Source organism: Rutidosis leptorrhynchoides, chromosome 9 (assembly GCF_046630445.1).
Source record: "Rutidosis leptorrhynchoides isolate AG116_Rl617_1_P2 chromosome 9, CSIRO_AGI_Rlap_v1, whole genome shotgun sequence".
In the NCBI taxonomy this organism is placed as follows: Eukaryota; Viridiplantae; Streptophyta; class Magnoliopsida; order Asterales; family Asteraceae; genus Rutidosis; species Rutidosis leptorrhynchoides.
Genome location: NC_092341.1, coordinates 338,524,965 through 338,547,437, shown reverse-complemented (window position 1 = coordinate 338,547,437; position 22,473 = coordinate 338,524,965). Strand labels below are relative to the sequence as shown.

General features: G+C 30.9%; 1 protein-coding gene across 1 annotated transcript; it reads left to right on the top strand.

The window, feature by feature from the left end:
- The first annotated feature begins 4,436 nt into the window (after positions 1-4,436).
- Positions 4,437-5,170, top strand: LOC139869103 (uncharacterized). The gene is made up of 2 exons (XM_071857428.1): positions 4,437-4,564; positions 4,645-5,170. Exons 1-2 carry the CDS (start codon positions 4,437-4,439, stop codon positions 5,168-5,170), a joined length of 654 nt encoding a protein of 217 aa, XP_071713529.1.
- Positions 5,171-22,473: the final 17,303 nt, after the last annotated feature.

Genomic DNA, 22,473 nt, shown 5'->3' with positions numbered 1-22,473 from the left:
TCTTATTGCTCGACTCGACGCGTTTCAAAGTAAAAGTCAACTATATCATGCAAGTCAAACAACGTCAACCGAAGTCAAACCGAAAGTCAAACTTGGTCAATGTGGTCAACTAAAGTCAACATTAGTAGGTTCATATCAAATATTGTTCAACATGTCAAACCTAAGTTAAACAATACGTTTTAGGTCATGAATGATCATTTTCACAATTTCAGTTTATCGTTATGCACAAAGTTCATGAACACGTAGCATACTTAGCACATTATCTCATAGTACAAAATTCAAGTAAACATGACAAACTCCAGATCATAAATATACTTAAAATCGATTCCAAAAAGTCTGGCCAGGACTCATACGACAATTAAAAGTCAGGAATCAGAAGGGATACATTTGGGGTTTATCAAGTCAGTTTCTGACCGCGCACTGATTTCATTTTGGCTATAACCGGAGTTAGGAACATGAAATTGATACAAGACCAGTGGCCATAGTTCAAAGACAAATCAAAGTAACACATATCAAAAATCTAGAAATTTTTTTTAGCCAATTTGTACAGTTTATTCGTGCAAGTTGAACATTCAGTTTTCAGCTCAAATCAGAATTCACATAAAGTATCGCTCTATTGTGCCCAATGCATAAGGTTTCAGAGATTGACATAAACTAAAAATAAGTCACATATCATGTTAAGTTTCATTTTCCATAAGCATACATTCTTAATCAATAAACACAATCCACAGAGTATAAAACAATGAGCAATTTGCAGATTCGATTCTCATTTAGCTAGTCACATTCGCACGCGATTATCCGAAGATATAGATACAATTAGCCTATGATATCCACATGAAAAGTGAAGTACTTTTTGTCTAAATTTCAAATATGCAAAGTTTTAATCACTTAAGTTAATACATTTTATCATACAAGGTTATTTTCATGCAAGTGCTGTATAAAACTACTTTTACACTAATTCAAGCATATCTTGGGTTATACATAAGCAAACAACATGATATCCTAGTCTAAAATGAGTGTTTTTAAATTATATTTCTAGTGGTATAAGTTTCACATGCCAATTCATTGTCTAAAAATTCCAGATTTCTGATCAAGCAACAAAAACACAACGATAATTCAAATTGACATAACTTAATCATACGGAAACGAAATCAAGCGAATCCAAAGCTTAAACTCAATAGTTTTTTGCAAGGAATTTGATTATAACATAATAATTAATATTTGAAAAACTTAATTTTTTTGATCATGCAAAAACAAATTCATTTTTAAACCCTAGCGCATCAAACAATCAAAATAACGATAACGATTAACACGTACGCGTATAGACTTGAGCAATTGACAACATAACTATGAAACTCTCATAAAATTGATATTTTTAAGAATTAGGGTTCATGTAAATATACCTTAGATCACAAAATTGTTTATACCAATGGATAGAGAACGAGGAGATGAACGCGATTCGTGTAGAACACTTTTGCTAATTTTGAAAGATGATGGTGTGGTAGTGATGGTGATGGTCGACGATGGGAAGGAGCAGAGGAGGGAAAAAGCTGCATTTTTTGTTTCTTGGTTCCAATTAGAACTTCTATTTATATCAACCCTAGTTCTCCCTAATTGCACATAAGTCCTCCAAGTAGTCAAAAATTAACAAAATAAGGGTGGGGAGGGGGTGGTCGGCCGAACATGGCCCATGGGGTATTCCCGGGCTCGTGTTTTGCAATTCCGTGTAATCGTGGTCCGTTTTAAGTGTCGTTTAGTTGTACTGAAGGCCCGGAACGCTAACCCGATCGTTATACGCAACCAATCGCTAAATTTATTAAAAACCCAATAAATTAAATATTTTAAAAAGTTAATAATTAATAAAATTAATTATTAAAATAAACCCGAGCATTTCGTTGCTCAAAAAGCTATTATCAAAATCGTATCGTTTTTATCGTATTTCATTATCCGCAATATTTATTTGAATTAATATCAACCCATATTAATTATTGAAACTCTACGAAGATCAAGTATGCATTTATTACACATAAACACATAAAAGTTAAATAATCGCCGTTAAATAAACTAACGGAAGGTTAACGGAAGTAACGGAAAAATCAGGGTTGTTACACCGTGACAACCCGGAAATTTTCGACCAAATTTAAACTTAATCTTTATATTTTCCGACACGATAAGCAAAGTTTGTAATGTTGAGTTTCAAAAATTTTGGAATTATATTCATGTAATCAATTACCCTTTGACCGTGCTCGACGATTCACGAACATTTATGTGCATACATATGTATATATAATATATAGTTATATTAATGGAAAATGTTAACAAAGTATTAGATATATAATACTTCACATGAACGTATTTATTTCAATATAAGTTTATTATATCTATCGATGAGATTAAAAGATAATATCAAATGATTGAATTATCAGATACATTGTGATATGATTACGGGTCTCTATAGTAAGGTCCAAGTTGATTCGAGAAATCTGTTCTTTTTAACAGTATTCGGAATAAGTGGTGAAATAATTTTCATGATTTGAATAAAGTGTCATTAACGAGAACTGGACAAAGGTTAGTGGAGATTCCTGTTTGATTTCAAATTCATGCTTTACAATATTTTCCTCGTGACTTTGTCAAGATAACTATTTTAATTTTCATTTTATTTAATGTGAAAGTAAGAATGTAGAATGTAGATAATTTAGATGTCGGATAGTGGCAAGTTAAGTAATCAACGTCTTACATTAAGATGATTTTATACGTTTAATTAACCTTTGGACTTTATCTCACATTTCATCAACAAATGGTAATTCAAAAACTTGAAACCTATTATGAGTACATATAATTTTGATTTTCTAAAACGTTGTATGATATAACGAATTCCATAATTTTAATCTTTTAAAATGATTCTTATATATATTTAGTTTTGGAAAACAAAATTATCATATATAGTTTCAAACGTACAAAATATTTTTAGTTTAAAAAGAACTTTATTATTAAAACACTTTATAAGATAACTTGTTTATGAATTTTAAAGAACTTAATTAAATCTTGTATTATAAATTTGTAAATATATTTTTATTGTTTCAAAAAGATAAAAGTATTACTAAATAATAATTTCGAAACGATTTTAAATTATGTATATTGAACTTTGAAATATAATTACTTTTGAAAAACTATATATTATATTGTTAAATAAATATTTCAAATTTATATTTCGAAATGAATATATATAAATATATATATATATATATATATATATATATATATATATATATATATATATATATATATATATATATATATATATTTCAGGGAAAATTGATTCAAAATGCATTGAACTTTCACACAATTCCTATTGTATGCATCCAACTTTAAAAGTTCCTATTGTATGCATTCAACTTTATTTTTTGTTCTTTTGTATGCCTTAAATGACTTACACAATGGGTAACTGGTTACAAAGTCAATTTTTTGCCATGTTGGATATTAATATTGATATATTTATGCTTAGATGGAAAAAAAACCCCTTCCATTTCCTTCTCCTGTACTGATCAACTTTCCCGCTCAAAAAACCCTACCTGCTTCATAACGTAATGAGGACCCAAAATTGGTGAAAAATCCACTCGATTTTTGTATCATCTAACTTTCAGAAGGTAACTACTTACTTTTCTTGCATGATTTTAAGATGTTTCAACACAATAACTTTGATTTTAGGTTTTATTTATAAAAAAAAAATCAGATTCAACAGATTATTGCTTGATATGATGTTTTTTGTTCAATTTTGTTTCGTTTTGTACTTTTATTAACTGTTAAAATATTTATTTCAGGATGGTTGGAAGCCCAATTCCAACAAGCGGTTTTGATTTTGATGTTCACCATAGTGGTGCGTTTATGTTCAACCCACTTAGGTATGAGAATGATAGTGTTCTTCCTATCTTTATTGCTAAATTTGAGTTTGATGAATTGCTTGAGTTTTTGTCACAAGAAATTGGTATGCAATTGTCTGGGTTGTATTATCAAGAATCGGGCTCAACACTTAAAAATGGTTTATTTTTGTTAGAGAACAACGATCATATGAATATAATGTTTGACATTACCTACTGCTATGGTAAAGTGGATATCTATGTTGACCATTTTAATGATAATTTAAGTAAATATATAGTAAATGGTGAAGGTATAAATCATGAGGAGGATAACATAGAGATGGTTGAGAGTAAATTGGATATTACTGATTTACAGATAGTTGAAACTAAGTTAGATGACACTGAAAGTAAATTGGATGACAAAGATGGAGAAAGTGAGTATGAAAGTGACTATGTAGGTGTAGAAAGTGATACTGAAAGTGATAATGCCTCGATAGAGCATGTGAGGCTGTTGAAAATGGGTTCAGTGAATGTTTTCATGCTGTGATTTTATTATGTAGACATAAGCCCATCATAACAATGTTGGAATCTATAAGGGTTATTGTTATGGAAAGAATGAATGTAATGAGAAGGCTTGCAGAGAATTGGGTTGGTGATATTGCTCCAAATATTGCAAGAACACTTGAAAGGAATAAAGATCATCACAAGTATGTACATAATTAATTTTTATTCAGTTACATATTTTATTCATATATGTGTATTATTTAACTTATTTTATGGCTTTTAGATATTGGCATGCAATTTTTGCTGGTGGTTTTGAGTTTGAAGTGGGGCACAAAAATGAAGCTTTTAAAGTAAATGAACAAAGAAAAACTTGCAGCTGCAGGATGTGGCAGTTGTCAGGTATTCCATGTGCTCATGCTTGTTCAGCCATATTTACCATAAACAAATCACCTGAAAATTATATACCAGCATGGTTTAAAAAAGAGATGTACATGAGGACATACTCAGCATATCTTAGACCTGTTGGTGGAATCACAAGTTGGGTACCAAACCAGTTGAACAAACCTTTACCACCAGTAACTAGAATAATGCCAGGGAGGCCTAAAAGGAAGAGAAGAAGAGCTGCACATGAAGGATCAAATTCTGGAGTTAGGATATCAAAGGTAGGAGCTTCCATGACTTGCTCAAAGTGTTTAGAACCTGGCCATAATAAAAGAAGATGTACAAACAATCCAAAAGAAAACGTTGTTAAGGCTAGTAATTCTGTTGGAAGGCCTAGGAAGGATGGCAAGCCAAGTGGTGCTGAATAGAATGGTGGCATGAATTGTTTGTTAGTTTTTATGTTGTTTTTTGTAATGTGGTCTATTTGTATTGGAATGGCATGCCATTGTAATGATGTAGTCTTTTGCTTTGAATTGTGGCATGTATTATGTAGTCTTTTGCTACTGTAATGGGTCTTTTGTAATGATGTAGTCTTTTGTAATGATGTAGTCTTTTGTATTGGAATGGCATGCCATTGTAATGATGTAGTCTTTTGCTTTGAATTGTGGCATGCCATTGTAATGATGTAGTCTTTTGCTTTGTATGTTAGTTTAGTTCCAACAGAATGTTTGTTCCAACAGAATGCTTATCGGTTCCATTTTGACCAAAAACACTTGCACAAAAATACTTGTTTGCAACTATAAACCCTTTTTGATGCAATTACACATGCTCATCAGTTTCATTGTGACCAAAAACACTTGCACACAAGATAAATCACTTAACATTGAAACATTGAAACCAAAATATGAAGTCATTACATTAGCTTTGAAACATTGAAACCAAAACAATTGCACAATTTCTACTGCATTACATAACACATGAGTTTCATTTTAAATCCAAAATAGCTACTACAATACATAACACTGCCATAATTCCTACCATACCTACAAATAACCTATCATAAACTTTGAGCTTCGACTTGAACATTGCTAAGTCTTCTAAAAGTTTCAAATCTTCAACATCACGATTACACATACTTTGAGACTTCAATTTCATAATTTCCAAATGCATTTCATACAACAAATATTTGTAGTGTTGGTTTGGAAGCTCGTCATCAATAAACCAAAAAACTTTACATTTTCTTGGTTTGCCCTGTAAAAGCAAACACCAATTTGGGAAAAAGTTGAAAAGCAAAATTAGGGCAAAATTAGGGGGAAATAGACACTTACAAAATTTGGACAACCAATGAATCTTCTTCCTGGATTTTTCTTTATCCATCCAATACTCTCATACAATCGATTACCACAATCACAAAAGTTTCTTCCTTGGTTTGAAGTCACGGTGTTCTTGGAACTAGATGAAAAAGCAGCCATGTTTGGGTTTTTGGTTTTTACTGTGAAAAGATGGAAAAGAATTGTCAACAAAGGGTTTAAATAAGCTGCCAGATGAAAAATCCAGCATGGAATAATGATCTGACGTGGACGATGACATGGATAAATTTTTTAGGTAACTGGAAACACATAAGATGGTTACCGGTTACTACCCTTCCAATACATACAATAAGAAAAATATAAAAGTTGAATGCATACAATAAGAACTTTTAAAGTTGGATACATACAATAGGAATTGTGTGAAAGTTCAATGCATTTTGAATCAATTTTCCCTATTTTTCAATATAATAAAATTTAATATTAAGTTAGTTATAAAATGTTTTGAGTTAAAATAATATTATTATATATATATATATATGTGTATATGTATATATAGCGAGACGTTGATTTATAAAAGCTAATGACCAAAACATTCTAACATTCAAGTTACACTTTGAATGATTTAGTTAGTGATAAGTTAAGTCTATAATTTTGTTAAAGGTACACATCACGAAACATAAAACGCTAGTTTTCTAAGAGTACAAAAATGAGTTCGAGAAACCGGAAACGAGACATTGGTCGAGTGACAACGTACGAGTCATCGGAACGAAAATAATAAGTTAACTATACACATAAATATAATATAATATATAATTAATTATATAAATTAAATATATTATATATATAATAATATAAAACGTGTGTCGGCAGAGAAAAATAAGGGACATGAGATGGTAAAGAAGGCCATGCGATCGCATGGCCAGAATGCCCAAGACCCATGCGATCGCATGGGGAGAGCTGGTGATAAACTTCTATAAAGCTCGATCGAATTGGGATTCCAGTTCATTCATTCTTCAGTCTATCTCTCGACCTCTCTTTCTATATTACTCTCTAAATATTTATTATTATTAAAGATTATTATTATTAATAAATATTAGTAGTATTATTATCATTTGTGTTATACATAAAATACTACGACGAGGTTATGCCCGCATTTTTTCAAAAAAGATTTTTTGAGAGGGATAGAGCTAAGGAAATTATGGGTTATAGCTATGGAGGTTATGGGTATGGTTCGGGGGTATAGCTCGTGAGGTCAACCTAGTGTTTATCATCTTCGTTGCATCTATGTACTTTCCTCCAATATTGAATCTCAATATTGACACGTGAGCACTCGTATCTTATCTTTTATATATTAATAGTGTATCCCTGACTAGTGCTCGAGTACTTATGATTATGCATGCATGTATATTTTATTTTGTAGTTGTATAATTTATGATAAATCATGAATTTAATATATATGCGACTGAGATAAGGTATATGATATGCATGTCGTTGGAAAGCTGGCGAAAAATTAATAACTTTCCATTTAGAAAGCGTATGATTTTGTTGAACGGTTTAAAAGATATAGTCAACTGATTTATCATTAAAAATGATTATTATTATTGTCGTTATTATCAACGTTATTATTATCTAATAATAATTATTATTATTATTATCATTATCGTTATTAATATAAGTATCATTATTTAAAATTGTTATTGTTATTATTAATACTATCGTTATTATCACTAAGGTTACTATTATTATTAATATTATTTTTTTATTATTATTATTATTGTTATTAACATTATTATTATTATTAGTATTATTAATTATTATTGTAATAATTATTAGTAGTATAGTATTATTATAATAATTATTATTAGTAGTATCATTATTAAAACTGATATTAGTATCATCTAATCATTATGATTACTATTATTATTATTATTATTATTATTATTATTATTATTCATAATACGATATAAAAGAGGATTGAAATCTATGAAACAGATCGATTAGGAAAAAATGAGTATGAGTTTCATGATGAAATTAAAATATTGTAAGATATTGATTTAAGAGAAAAATATCGTTTTCATTATTTGTATTATTATTATTATTATTATTATTATTAAAAACATCATTTATATTAAAACTATCATTTTTATTAAAATAAATATTTTTAATAGAAATATCATTGTTATTATAAAATATCATTATTATTATCATTTTAGTATTATTATTAAAAATTATCATTTTGAATAGAATTATTATTTTTATAAAATATTATTATTATTACAGTTAATATTAAAAAGTATCGTTATTATTAAGATTATCATGATTAGAATTATCATTTTATCATAATTAATATCATCTTTAGTAAATATAAATATTGTTATTATTATTAGTAGAATAATAATTATTATTATTACAAAATAATACAACTTTTACTTATTATTGTTATTATCGATATTATTTTATCAAATAAATATGTGATACAAAGATATTTTTACCACATGTAATATAACTACATTAATATTACATACCACTATATTTTTAAGTGAACTTTATAAATTTTATTATTTAAAATATATATAAGTATATTTTTATCATATATAAATTTTAAATATAAATTCTTATTAACAAATGACTTTTATTAATTACTCTAATAAAATCTGATAGGTAAATTTAAATATATAAAACGACTATATTTATGTTATACAAATTTTGGAAGTCATTTTGGATTAGATGACTTTTGTTGACTTTTGCATGATAATCTTGAGCATTAGGATTGTGATACACTACGAGTTGACCCAGATTGTTAGATGGATATTGACCAACAAATAAATATATATATATACTTAATATAGGTTCGTGAATCTGAGGCCAATCTTGCACTTGTTCAATGACGTCATATGTATTAGTCACCATGTGAAGGAATTGACCTTTTATTTCAAAGTCGTCAGTCATCGTAGGTTGGATAATTGCGTGGCCTTGATATGTTCTTGTCGCCTTCATTAATGCTTCCATCGTTTGATTTGTAACAGCCATCTCTTCTTCTTCTTTAATAACTGGCTCTATAATTGGTTGAATATCTAATTCAGAGTTAGAATCCAATGAAATTGATTCTAAATCCTCAGCGAGAGACTCTACTTCTTGAGCTCTTAAACGTTCGTGAAATTCTCTTTCGGGTTCAGGATATGGAGGAGTTAATTTAGTGTTGGAGGAACGTAAATTCATGCATTAATTTCTATCATAACACTAAAAGCTTTTCTAGGAATAAATTCCTATAAAAGGATCGAATAACCTAAAGTCTATTAAAATCTTTATGAACGAAAACCGCTCCCCGGCAGCAGCGCCAAAAAGTTGATGTGCTGAAACAGTACCTTTATTTATGAACGGATTTGAGTTGTTTTGTTACACGAATTGATGTATTGTATATATGGTATTTTAATGAATTTAGGTTGGTTTCAAACATATATAGGCAACTAGTCCTATCCGTGTAGTTTAGTTTGTTGGTAAATCCGGTTCGTTCCACAGGGAGACAGTGTTCAAATTAATTTTTTTATAGTCTTTGAGGTTAAACTTATTTAAAGGGGGTTTTGGATTAGGAATTTATAATACTACATAATAATAATAATAAAATATAACTTAATCCTAATTTAATTGAACTACTTATTAATTTATACGAATACATTATTTATAATTATTAACTTATTAGTGAATTAATTGAAACTATACTAATAAGTTTATTACTAAATGATAATTAATAAAATAATAACTTTTAATAAAACTAATTGATTAGAATTTTGTTTTGAGTAATTTTTAATATAAATTTATTTAAATTAACTAAATAACATGTTTTAATTAAATTAATAGGAATTATAATAATTAACTAATTATAAACTAATTACTAATTATAAATTAATAACTTAAATATAATAATAAAATATTTAAAACCCTAAATTTTAACCTAATTTTCTACAGTGCTCGTATTTATACTTACGCGTTTCGCGTAATGATATACGTGTTCCGCGTATGTTTTAAAATGTACGCGTATCGTATAGAATTATACACGATCCGCGTATGTTATAGTCCAGGTGATAAACAGTGCTGGTACAGATTTGAGTATTTTGATGTAATTTTTCTATTTTAGTGTGTAATAATAATAATAATAATAATACATAAATAATAATAATAATAATTTTACAATATATATAAATGGGAGTGGTTACTTAAATGTGTCACCTCTAGATCCATGGATTGTTTTAAGTTTAAGCTCATATTAAAATGTTTAGTATAAAACTTATATTTTCCTTTCGAATAAATATAAAGTTTTAACTAACTAAATTAAATCTAATTTTCATTGGATTATATTTAGATAGTTACTAGTCCTTAAGTATTTAAATTGAGATCCAACCCAATTTTGACCTTTGCCAAAACCCAAATTATAACGGTTTCCTTTTTTACAATTTCACTAGTATATGACTCATGATATTACCCAAACCACCGAACTTTATTTCTAATTTAGTGTTAGTAAATTATTCATAAATTCGTCTAGATCACTTTTGATGTTGAAGCTTAATTTATATAGATAAAAATAACTTTCATTATTTTAATCTAACAAATTGAGTGACAGGGGTTGAATATCCAAATACATAATAATGGTTTTTTTAATTAGGCTCAATGTTAAAAATACTACAGTTACATTTTAATTTTTACAAATGATAACAATCCATTTCACTAGGGGCTCTACATCTAAGCAACCACTAGGGAAATTTAGCTATTCATTATACTAGGGTAAACGTAAAAATATAAATATACAAACATAATAATAATGATAAAATTTGATAACGATAATTTTAATGGGATATACTTACGAAAATCTTCACTCTCATTTACTTTAAACGGTAGAAAATTACAATAACAACACCCCTTTAGAGCGTACAATAATACCCTTAATCACGAACAATACACCCTTGAAACTAACTAAAAATTTAACTTGGAACTGAAATTAATATTGGTACTTGAAAATAAAATACAGTAGCTAAAAATGATGTAAATGTTATTGTATATATTTTTGGAGCTGTGTAAATTGTATGTGTAAAAATGTGTCTGTCTCTCATTGTCTGTCTCTAGTACTCCGTATTATAAGAGTTGAAGTAGTAGGTAACTTGAGTGTTAATGCCTTTTCTTGCTGTAGCACTGAAAAAGAAGTTATATAAAACACAAAAGCAGCCGTCCCATTTGCATTTGGAATCTGGATCTGGACTCGACATTACGCGTTTCGCGTAACAATCCACACGTTTCGCGTAAGACAAAATACTACGCGTTTCTCGTACTTATCTACACGATCCGCGTAAGAGTAGTCGACAGTTTTCTTATTTTTATTTTTTCATTTGTTCTCTGTTGATCCTGTGTTTACGTATATAGACTTGGAACTTTTATTTGAACTCTTCTCTTCGATCATCTTGAACTTGCATTCGGGTAAACATTATCTTGATACATATTTGGTTTAAATCTGTCGTTTTATTGTTGTTTTATCAAACTTCAAGCTCGTGTTTACTTTTGTTATTTTTCTCGTGAATTATACATTTGAATGTCTTCGTTTCGGTAAAAGCTGATGAAATATAAATGATATTGCGTCGAAATATATGTATGTTTAAAGCAATATCAAAATACCCCACACTTGAACGTTGCTTGTCCTCAAGCAATTAGATCTTCTAAATAGAATCGGAACATTACATATTTTTCCATATCGATCATTAAATCACACAACACACGCTACACGAAATGAAACACACTCTATATGAAATAAGTTGGAAACGCTACACAATATTTATTGGATCACACGCACACCACACGAAATGAAATTCTGACAACAGAAACAAAGTAGAAATCTCGTGATTAAGGTTTAAAAATTTGGATCCTTAGGAAAAATTGGACCTTATGAAAACGTTTTAAGATTTTATAAAATGGCATGCTAGTTTTTACACTAGACACGTTTTCCGGTTTTAACCTCAAATTCCGGTTGAGGGTAACTGAAAACTGTAGTCTCAGTCAGCGATTAGCAAGCTATCCGCCCCCATAATTGAAGTATCATGGAACTTGAAACCGAATGTCCTAAAAATGGTTTTAAACAATATAATTCATAAAATAGCATAAGTTTTAGAGTAAAATTATATCGTGTCCAAATATCATCGGTGAACCATGAGTTTGCACACCTCAATTTGTTATGGCATATGTATGTTGACCGCGGTCAAACATAGATGCGGTTGATCTTTACGGAGATCATCCATCTGGGGATTAGATTCATCAGTCTTAAAAGCTAATTTGCAATGTGCCCCCCCCCCCCATTGTACGAGGCAGATCCATCTCATGGTTAGGATAAGTCTGACCACTAAAAACCCTATTTGATGCTGAGGTGAGGTGGATTTCCAGCCGATGATAGAGATGACTTTTCAAGATTTTTCGTCAACCTACAGCAGTTCTGGACTACATCTTCTAACATAGGTTAGCAAGTGTGTCATTTTGGAAGACTTTACTTCCTTAATGGGATATTCAGGTTTATACATTCCAAAGCGATGATATCTGCAATAAACTTCATAGAAACATGTGATAAATGGTTCTAAACATATGAGTTTATAAATTCCTTTATACTTGGTTTTCTTTTATATATTTTAATCAAATAAACTTATGTATTTTTATTGTATGGAGACAATAATTTCTGTTTTTGACACCTAATCTTTAATTGCTCGTAATTACCTTAAAAATTGATTAGTTATATTTGTTTAAAAATTGTAAAAATTTTCATAAAAATCACTAGATTATAAGTTCTCGAGAATTTATATACTCCCACCCCACACTTAAGATTATGTAATGCCCTCATTACATAAAATCAAATTAAACGTATAAATTTGAGAGGACAAAAAGTGTAAAGTGTTTAGAACTTCCTTTGTTAAGCAATCGGAGATTGTAAAATGCTTATTGTATGAACATATCCAATATTTTTTTTATCACAATAATTCTTTCGTGTTTCGCTATGTCGAATCTCATCATCATAAGTACCTGTCAACAAATATGTCAATCACAAACGAGATGGGGTTGTACTTTAGTAGTACAAAAGTTTTACCCCACACTAAAAGTTTTTGTAAATATAAAATATATAAAAGTAAATTAACACACCATAAAAATCATTTTATACAAACAAATACAAAAAAAATTGTTCTAAACTAAAAAGAAAACTAGAAAAATGACCACGCAGGGCCTCCCTGATCTTCCTGTTCCCGCTGTTGTTGCTGCCGTTGATATGTATCTGAATTTGACCTTACGCGTTTCGCGTAGAAGTACGTATTTCGCGTAGCTTTTAATTCTACGCGTTTCGTGTGGATAGCCACACGTTTCGCGTAAGCTTTAGGACACCCCCCCCCCCCCCCTTTTTTTTAACTTTATAATTAATCAAACTTTTAAAATTTCTTTTATAAATTTATATTTGTTGCTACGGAAATTTCGGTTGTTATACTTAGTCTTTATCCGTTTATAAATTTTAAAATTCAATTTATAAAATTTAATAATTTAAAAGTTAAAGTTTTTAATATTTTACGAAAATAAAAATAAAACAAAAACATTCTATTTATTTATTTATTTATTTTTATATATATATATATATATATTTTTCAACTTTATAAGTACTTAAATTTCAAAATATCAATTTTAAATTTATATTTGATGTAACAGAAATTTCGGTTGGTATACCTAGTCTTTATCCGTTTATAAATTTTAATTTCAATTTATAAAATTTAATACTTTAAAAGTTAAAGTTTTTAATATTTTTCAAAAATAACTTAAAAACACTCTATATTTTTCTTTTTAAAATTTTAAATTAAAAGAAAATTAATATTTTAAAATTAAAAACAAGTACATGAAAAATAAAAATTAAATGAATTAGAATACACTATATTTTTTTAAATTTTAATATATACTTTCAAACCAACTAATTTTCAAACTTAAAACTTTGTTTCCTATCAGCTAGGTAGAGACAATCTCGGTTGTTACACCTATCATTACCCACGACAAAAGTTTACAAGTTATATATTTTTACGGTTATTGATAAAAAAAAGTATATTTTTAACAGTTTTAAATTTTCTTCTGTTTTTGTGGTTTACTATTTAAAAGATATATTATGAATCCAACAATAAATTTCGTGCAATTTGAAAAACGACAATTCAGTTATTACACTTAGCATTATCGTTTTCAATGAAAACAGGTTAAACTCAAGGTTTATCAATTTTAAATGATAGACCTTTTTTTTTAATAAAAACACAACAAACAAATACCAACTAAAACACACCAAAACATTAACACACAAAAATGCACAAAATTACAAAAATGCACAAACACACAATTGGCGAGAAAAAGGATTAGATTGTGAAACCGCGTTGACTCGCCTCGTAGTGGAGTCGCGTCATTTCGCCCCCCCCCCCATGGTTTCGTAGGCGTAACCTCGTTGGTTTAAGAGGTTTTCCTTTGAACATTTAAAAGGCCCTTCTCGGCATAAGGTTACGTATTCGAAATTAGAGTATGTCTGGTTCTTTGGGCAATTTCCGTAATGAGCTGGTTTTCCACATTTTACACATTTGCCCAAATGACGCGCTCGACGTTTCTTAGCTGATTTTGATTTTCCTTTGGCATAATTTTTCTCGTTAAGTTTTTGCCTTATTTCTTTACTCACCTGATCGCATTTATTCTTTATATCTAATACCACGTCCCTCGGTAAAATTTTATCGCACATCAAAAGGAAATAGTTGTAGACATATTGATTGCGCATCTTGAAAATATACAATAAATAAAAATGAAAAATAAGAAAATAAAAAGGTAGAATGGAGGGAGAAGACTAGTTCTTTAGTGTCTGCTAGGGAAAGACCGAACAAACCCCACTCTTAAAGATGAAAATAAAGTTCGAGAATGGAGTTGAAAAACCTTAAAGTTACCCTGAATTTACTTGTCCTTAGGGTAGAAGGTGATCTCGTCTCTTTCCGTAGTATTGATTCCTTCAAAGTATAATTTGAGTCGATGACCGTTCACTTTGAAAGTTCCACCGTCTTTGCTATATAATTCTACATATCCAGATGGAAAAACTTGTTTTATTATATATGGCCCAGTCCATCGGGATCTAAGTTTCCCAGGTGAAAACTTAAAACGTGATTGGAATACTAATACTTTATCTCCTTGTTCAAATTCTTTCTTTTCTTTTAACCGTGCATCGTGCCATCTTTTAGTTTTCTCCTTGTATGTTTTAGAGTTTTCATACGCTTGTAGTCTTAATTCATCTAATTCATTCAGTTGTAAGAATCGGTTTTCTCCGGCTTTCACAAGGCCGGTATTACATTCTCTCAGAGCCCAGTATGCCTTGTGTTCAACTTCGACAGGTAGATGACACGCCTTACCGTAAATTAATCGGAAAGGTGTAGTACCGATGGGCATTTTAAATGCAGTTCTAAATGCCCAAAGCGCATCATCTAGCTTTCGATGCCAGATTTTTGGATTATTTTTAACCGTTCTTTCTAAAATTCGTTTAAGACCTCTGTTTGTGTTTTCAACTTGGCCACTCGTTTGAGGGTGGTAAGAAGTTGAAAAACGATGATTAACACCGTACTTTTTTAGCACTTTCTCGAGTAGTTTATTTGTAAAATGAGTTCCACGATCACTGATTAATGCTTTTGGAATCCCAAAATGCGAGAAAAGATTTTTAAGAAAGCTGACAACAACACGAGCATCGTTAGTGGGTAAGGCTTTTGCTTCAGCCCATTTAGAAACGTAATCGACTGCCACGAGAATGTATTTGCATTTGTTAGAAGCGAGGAATGGACCCATGAAGTCAATACCCCAAATGTCGAATACTTCGCATACTAGGATGCTTTGTTGTGGCATTTCGTCTCTCTTGGAGATATTTCCAGATCTTTGACAAGAATCACAAGTTTTTACCATATTGTATGCATCTTTAAAATTTGTAGGCCAGTAAAAACCTGAGTCAAAAACCTTTTTGGCTGTATAGCTTGGTCCGAAATGTCCACCAGCCGGTCCTTCATGACAGTGCTCTAGAATTTGTTGCGCTTCTTTGCCGTATACACATCGACGAATAACTTGGTCAGCCCCTATACGAAAGAGGTTAGGGCTTTCCCAGAAGTAAAACTTCAGATCAGCAAAGAATTTCTTCTTTTGCTGATAAGTTTGATTTTTATCAAGAATTCCCGCGGCTAGATAATTAGCATAGCCCGCAAACCATGGAATTTCTTCTTCTGTTTCAATTCTCATAAGGAACTCGTCCGGAAAAGTATCGTGAATAACAGATTCGTCGAGTGTTTCTAAGTTAGGATTTTCAAGACGGGATAAGTGATCTGCAGCGAGATTTTCAGCTCCTTTTTTATCCTTAATTTCAATGTCGAATTCTTGTAGGAGAATAATCCAACGAATTAGTCTAGGTTTAGCATCTTGCTTTTTGAATAAGTACTTTAGGGCTGAATGATCGGTATAAACAATTGTTTTAGATAACACTAAGTAAGATCTAAACTTATCGAAAGAAAAAACTACTGCAAGAAGCTCCTTCTCAGTAGTTGTGTAATTCAACTGAGCTCCTGTAAGTGTTTTACCTGCGTAGTAGATTGGTTGAAATTTGTTATCTTGACGTTGACCTAAAACAGCTCCCATCCCGAAATCACTAGCATCACACATTAGCTCGAAAGGTTTGGACCAGTCGGGTGATACCATAATGGGTGCATTCGTAAGTTTATTTTTTAGAATGGAGAAAGCTTGTAAGCATTCGTCATTGAAGTCGAATATACTGTCTTTCTCGAGAAGTTTAGTCATGGGTCGAGCGATTTTGGAAAAATCCTTTATGAATCGTCGATAGAATCCCGCATGACCTAAGAAACTACGAATTCCTTTAACGTTAGTTGGAGTAGGAAGCTTTGAGATTACATCGATCTTAGCTTTGTCTACTTCCATTCCATCTCGAGAAATCTTGTGTCCTAAAAAAATGTCTTCCTTCACCATGAAGTGGCATTTTTCCCAATTTAAAACAAGATTTGATTCCTCACAACGAATTAACATTCGCTCGAGGTTTGAAAGGCATGAATCGAAGGAGTCTCCAAAAACAGAGAAATCATCCATAAAGACTTCCATACTTCCTTCTATCATGTCGTGAAATATTGCCATCATACACCTTTGAAAGGTGCCTGGCGCGTTGCATAATCCGAACGGCATTCGTCGGTATGCGAATGTACCAAATGGACAAGTAAATGTTGTCATGTCTTGGTCTTTTGGATCAATGGGAATTTGAAAATAACCAGAGAATCCATCAAGGAAACAATAGTACTCCTTTCCCGCTAAACGTTCTAGCATTTGGTCAATATAAAGAAGTGGGAAATGATCTTTCCTTGTGGCATCGTTTAAACGACGGTAGTCTATACAGACTCTCCAGCCAGTGACTGTTCTTGTAGGAACAGGTTCATTATCATCATTAAGAATAACAGTTGTACCCCCTTTCTTGGGTACCACTTGAACAGGACTAACCCATGGGCTATCGGATATAGGGTATATTAACCCGGCATCAAGTAACTTGATAACCTCCTTCTTGACAACTTCTTTCATGTTAGGGTTTAACCTTCGTTGTCTTTGTACCACGGGTTTAAAATCTTCTTCCATTAGAATCTTATGAGTACAATAATCGGGTTTAATCCCTAGAATATCGGTTGTTTTCCAAGCAATCGCTTTCTTGTGAGTTTTTAGAACGGACATTAACTTACTCTTTTCATCATTGGAAAGTTTTGATGAAATTATAACAGGTAATTGTGATGTACCTTGGAGATAAGCATACTCCAAATGTTCCGGGAGTTCTTTAAGCTCCAAGGTTGGTGGTTCTTCCAAGGAAGATTTTATTCGGAACCTGTTACCATCAGAAATTTCTTCAAAGGGTTCATCTTCCTTGGGAATTTCTTCCTCACAGCAATCTTCATCGATGACTACTTTCAACAATTCGTCAAGTTCAAGTTCTACATCGAATTCATCACCTTCACTCATTGGGGTGAAGTTCGAGGTGTCTATATTTAGTAATTATTGCAATTCTTTTTCAACACAACAATCAACAATGTCTAACTTATAACATTCGTCATCGGAGGAGATAGGTTGTTTCATAGCTTTGTCTATGTTTAAGGTAACTCTATCTTCCCCTACACCTAGACTAAGCTTTTTATCTTTAACACGCACAATCGCGTCAGCGGTATTTAGAAATGGTCGCCCTAGAATTAGGGGAACCTTGCTATCTTCTTCCATTTCAAGGACAACGAAGTTGGCAGGAAAGATTAAATGATTGACTTTAACTGGTAGGTTTTCGGCAATACCAATAGGATAGTTAAAAGTTCTATCTGCTAGGCGTATACACATCCTAGTTGGTTTTAGATCACCTAGGTTTAGTTTTAAGTATAAGGAGTGTGGCATAAGATTGATACTTGCGCCTAAGTCAGCTAATGCATCGTACATTACTGAATCTCCCATCAGACAAGGAATAATGAAATTACCAGGATCTCCGAGTTTCGGTGGCATCTTTTGCTTTTGCAAAATTGCTGAGCATTCCTCATTGAGGAATGTGGTTGAAACCTCTTCATATTTACCTTTGTCGGCTATGAGATCCTTGATAAACCTTCCATAATTTGGCATACCCCTAAGAACTTCCGCGAGTGGCATGTTAATGCTAATTTGCTTGATCATATCTGTAAATTTCTGATATTGGCTCGCGAGTTTGTCTTTTTTTAATGCCTTCAGGTATGGAATAGGTGCCTTGTGCACCTTTACAAGTGTTTCTTCACTTTTCTTTGATATGATCTCAGGTGGATCATTTTTCTCTTGTTCTTTCTTAACATGTTCATCTATATTAACCGGTTCTTGTAAACTAGAAGAAGATAAAGGAACTTCTGAGGTTTTACTAGTTTCTGGGTTAACAGTTAAACCACTTCTAGTAGTTATCGCATTTACATGCTCATTCCTTGTTTGATTGTTGTTGGGATTCACTTGAGTATTTGAGGGGAGAGCGCCTGGTGGCCTCTCTGATAGTAACTGTGAGATCCTTCCAACATCTCTTTCTAAATTCTGAAACGTAGCTTGTTGATTTCGAATTTGTTGAGTTTGAATTTCCGCAGTTTGCTCGTGCTTAACCATAAAATCTCTTAAGAGATCTTCTAAACCGGATTTCTTCTCGGGTTGTGGTTGTATAAGTGCTTGTGGTTGTGGTTGATTGTGTTGGAAATTATTTTGATAAATTCTTTAAGGTTGATTTCAGTTTTTTAGGTTATTGTAACCTGGTGGTGCATTTCTTTGATTTTGATTTTGATTTTGGAAATTCCAGTTATTTTGGTAAACCGGATTTCCTCCTTGATAGTTATTATTATTTAAACCTGAAGGTCCTCCTGTTTGATAGTTGTTAATTGGAGGATATTTTCGGTTATTTGCTTCTATCGCTGGAAAATCGTTGAAATTCATTTCACCTTTTCGCAAGTAACCTAGGAAATTTGCTTGCTCTTCCATCGTTGTTTTATCACAATCTCTAGTAAGATGGGGGCCTTGGCACATTTCACATCCTACCCTGATAGCATGCATTTCCTTGGTTACTTTCTCAATTTGCCTTGCTTGATTTGCCATTTGAACTTTTAAAGAAGCAATTTCATCATTGCTTTCGATATTAGCAACGGTTGATGATCTAGAGAATTCTATCTCGTGATGCCAATTATGGGAATGTGCTGCTATATCAGCAATGATATTGTGAGCGTCTTCCGGTGTTTTCTTCATTATCGAACCTCCAACTGCAACATCTATATCTTTTATAGTAGCAACATTTACTCCTTTATAGAATATTTGGACTTTTTGGAATGTATTCAACCCGTGTTGAGGACATACCCTAAGCATTTTGTTGAATCGGGTCCAAGCTTCATAAAGGGTCTCGTTAAACTTTTGCTTGAAATGATTTATATCACTTTGCAATTTTGCTGCTTTTGAAGCAGGGAAGAATTCTGACAAGAATTTGTCCATCATATCATTCCAGTCTTCGATATAACCTTCTGGTAATGAGTCTAACCAATCTCTTGCATCGTCCTTTAGGGACCATGGAAAGATTTTCAAAAATGCGACTTCATCGGAGACATCCTTAATTTTGAATAGCTTGCAAATGCTTACAAACTTACGAAGATGCTCGTTAGCATCCTCATTTGGAGCTCCACCGAATGGGCATGTATTAGTCACCATGTGAAGGAATTGACCTTTTATTTAAAAGCCATCAGTCATAGTAGGTTGGATAATTGCGTGGCCTTGACCTGTTCTTGTCGCCTTCATTAATGCTTCCATTGTTTGATTTGTAACAGCCATCTCTTCTTCTTCTTTAATAACTGGCTCTATGATTGGTTGAATATCTGGTTCAGAGTTAGAATCCAATGAAAGTGATTCTAAATCCTCGGTGAGAGACTCTACTTCTTGAGCTCTTAAACGTTCGTGAAATTCTCTTTCGGGTTCAAGATATGGAGGAGTTAATTTAGTGTTGGAGGAACGTAAATTCATGCATTAATTTCTATCATGACACTAAAAGCTTTTCTAGGAACGAATTCCTATAAAAGGATCGAATAACCTAAAGTCTATTAAAATCTTTATAAACGAAAACCGCTCCCCGGCAGCGGCGCCAAAAAGTTGATGTGCTGAAACAGTACCTTTATTTATGAACGGATTTGAGTTGTTTTGTTACACGAATTGATTTATTGTATATATGGTATTTTAATGAATTTAGGTTGGTTTCAAACATATATAGGCAACTAGTCCTATCCGTGTAGTTTAGTTTGTTGGTAAATCCGGTTCGTTCCACAGGGAGACAGTGTTCAAATTAATTTTTTTATAGTCTTTGAGGTTAAACTTATTTAAAGGGGGTTTTGAATTAGGAATTTATAATACTACATAATAATAATAAAATATAACTTAATCCTAATTTAATTGAACTACTTATTAATTTATACGAATACATTATTTATAATTATTAACTTATAAGTGAATTAATTGAAACTATACAAATAAGTTTATTACTAAATGATAATTAATAAAATAATAACTTTTAATAAAACTAATTGATTAGAATTTTGTTTTGAGTAATTTATAATATAAATTTATTTAAATTAACTAAATAACATGTTTTAATTAAATTAATATAAATTAATAGGAATTATAATAATTAACTAATTATAAACTAATTACTAATTATAAATTAATAACTTAAATATAATAATAAAATATTTAAAACCCTAAATTTTAACCTAATTTGCTACAGTGCTCGTATTTATACTTACGCGTTTCGCGTAATGATATACGCGTTCCGCGTATGTTTTAAAATGTACGCGTATCATATAGAATTATACACGATCCGCGTATGTTATAGTCTAGGTGACAAACAGTGCTGGTACAGATTTGAGTATTTTGATGTACTTTTTATATTTTAGTGTGTAATAATAATAATAATACGTAAATAATAATAATAATAATAATTTTACAATATATATAAATGGGAGTGGTTACTTAAATGTGTCACCTCTAGATCCATGGATTGTTTTAAGTTTAAGCTCGTATTAAAATGTTTAGTATAAAACTTATATTTTCCTTTCGAATAAATATAAAGTTTTAACTAACTAAATTAAATCTAATTTTCATTGGATTATATTTAGATAGTTACTAGTCCTTAAGTATTTAAATTGAGACCCAACCCAGTTTTGACCTTCGCCAAAACCCAAATCATAACGGTTTCCCTTTTTACAATTTCACTATTATATGACTCATGATATTACCCAAACCACCGAACTTTATTTCTAATTTAGTGTTAGTAAATTATTCATAAATTCGTCTAGATCACTTTTGATGTTGAAGCTTAATTTATATAGATAAAAATAACTTTCATTATTTTAATCTAATAAATTGAGTGACAGGGGTTGAATATCCAAATACATAATAATGGTTCTTTTAATTAGGCTCAATGTTAAAAATACTACAGTTACATTTTAATTTTTACAAATGATAACAATCCATTTCACTAGGGGCTCTACATCTAAGCAACCACTAGGGAAATTTAGCTATTCATTATACTAGGGTAAACGTAAAAATATAAATATACAAACATAATAATAATGATAAAATTTGATAACGATAATTTTAATGGGATATACTTACGAAAATCTTCACTCTCATTTACTTTAAACGGTAGAAAATTACAATAACAACACCCCTTTAGCGCGTACAATAATACCCTTAATCACGAACAATACACCCTTGAAACTAACTAAAAATTTAACTTGGAACTGAAATTAATATTGGTACTTGAAAATAAAATACAGTAGCTAAAAATGATGTAAATGTTATTGTATATA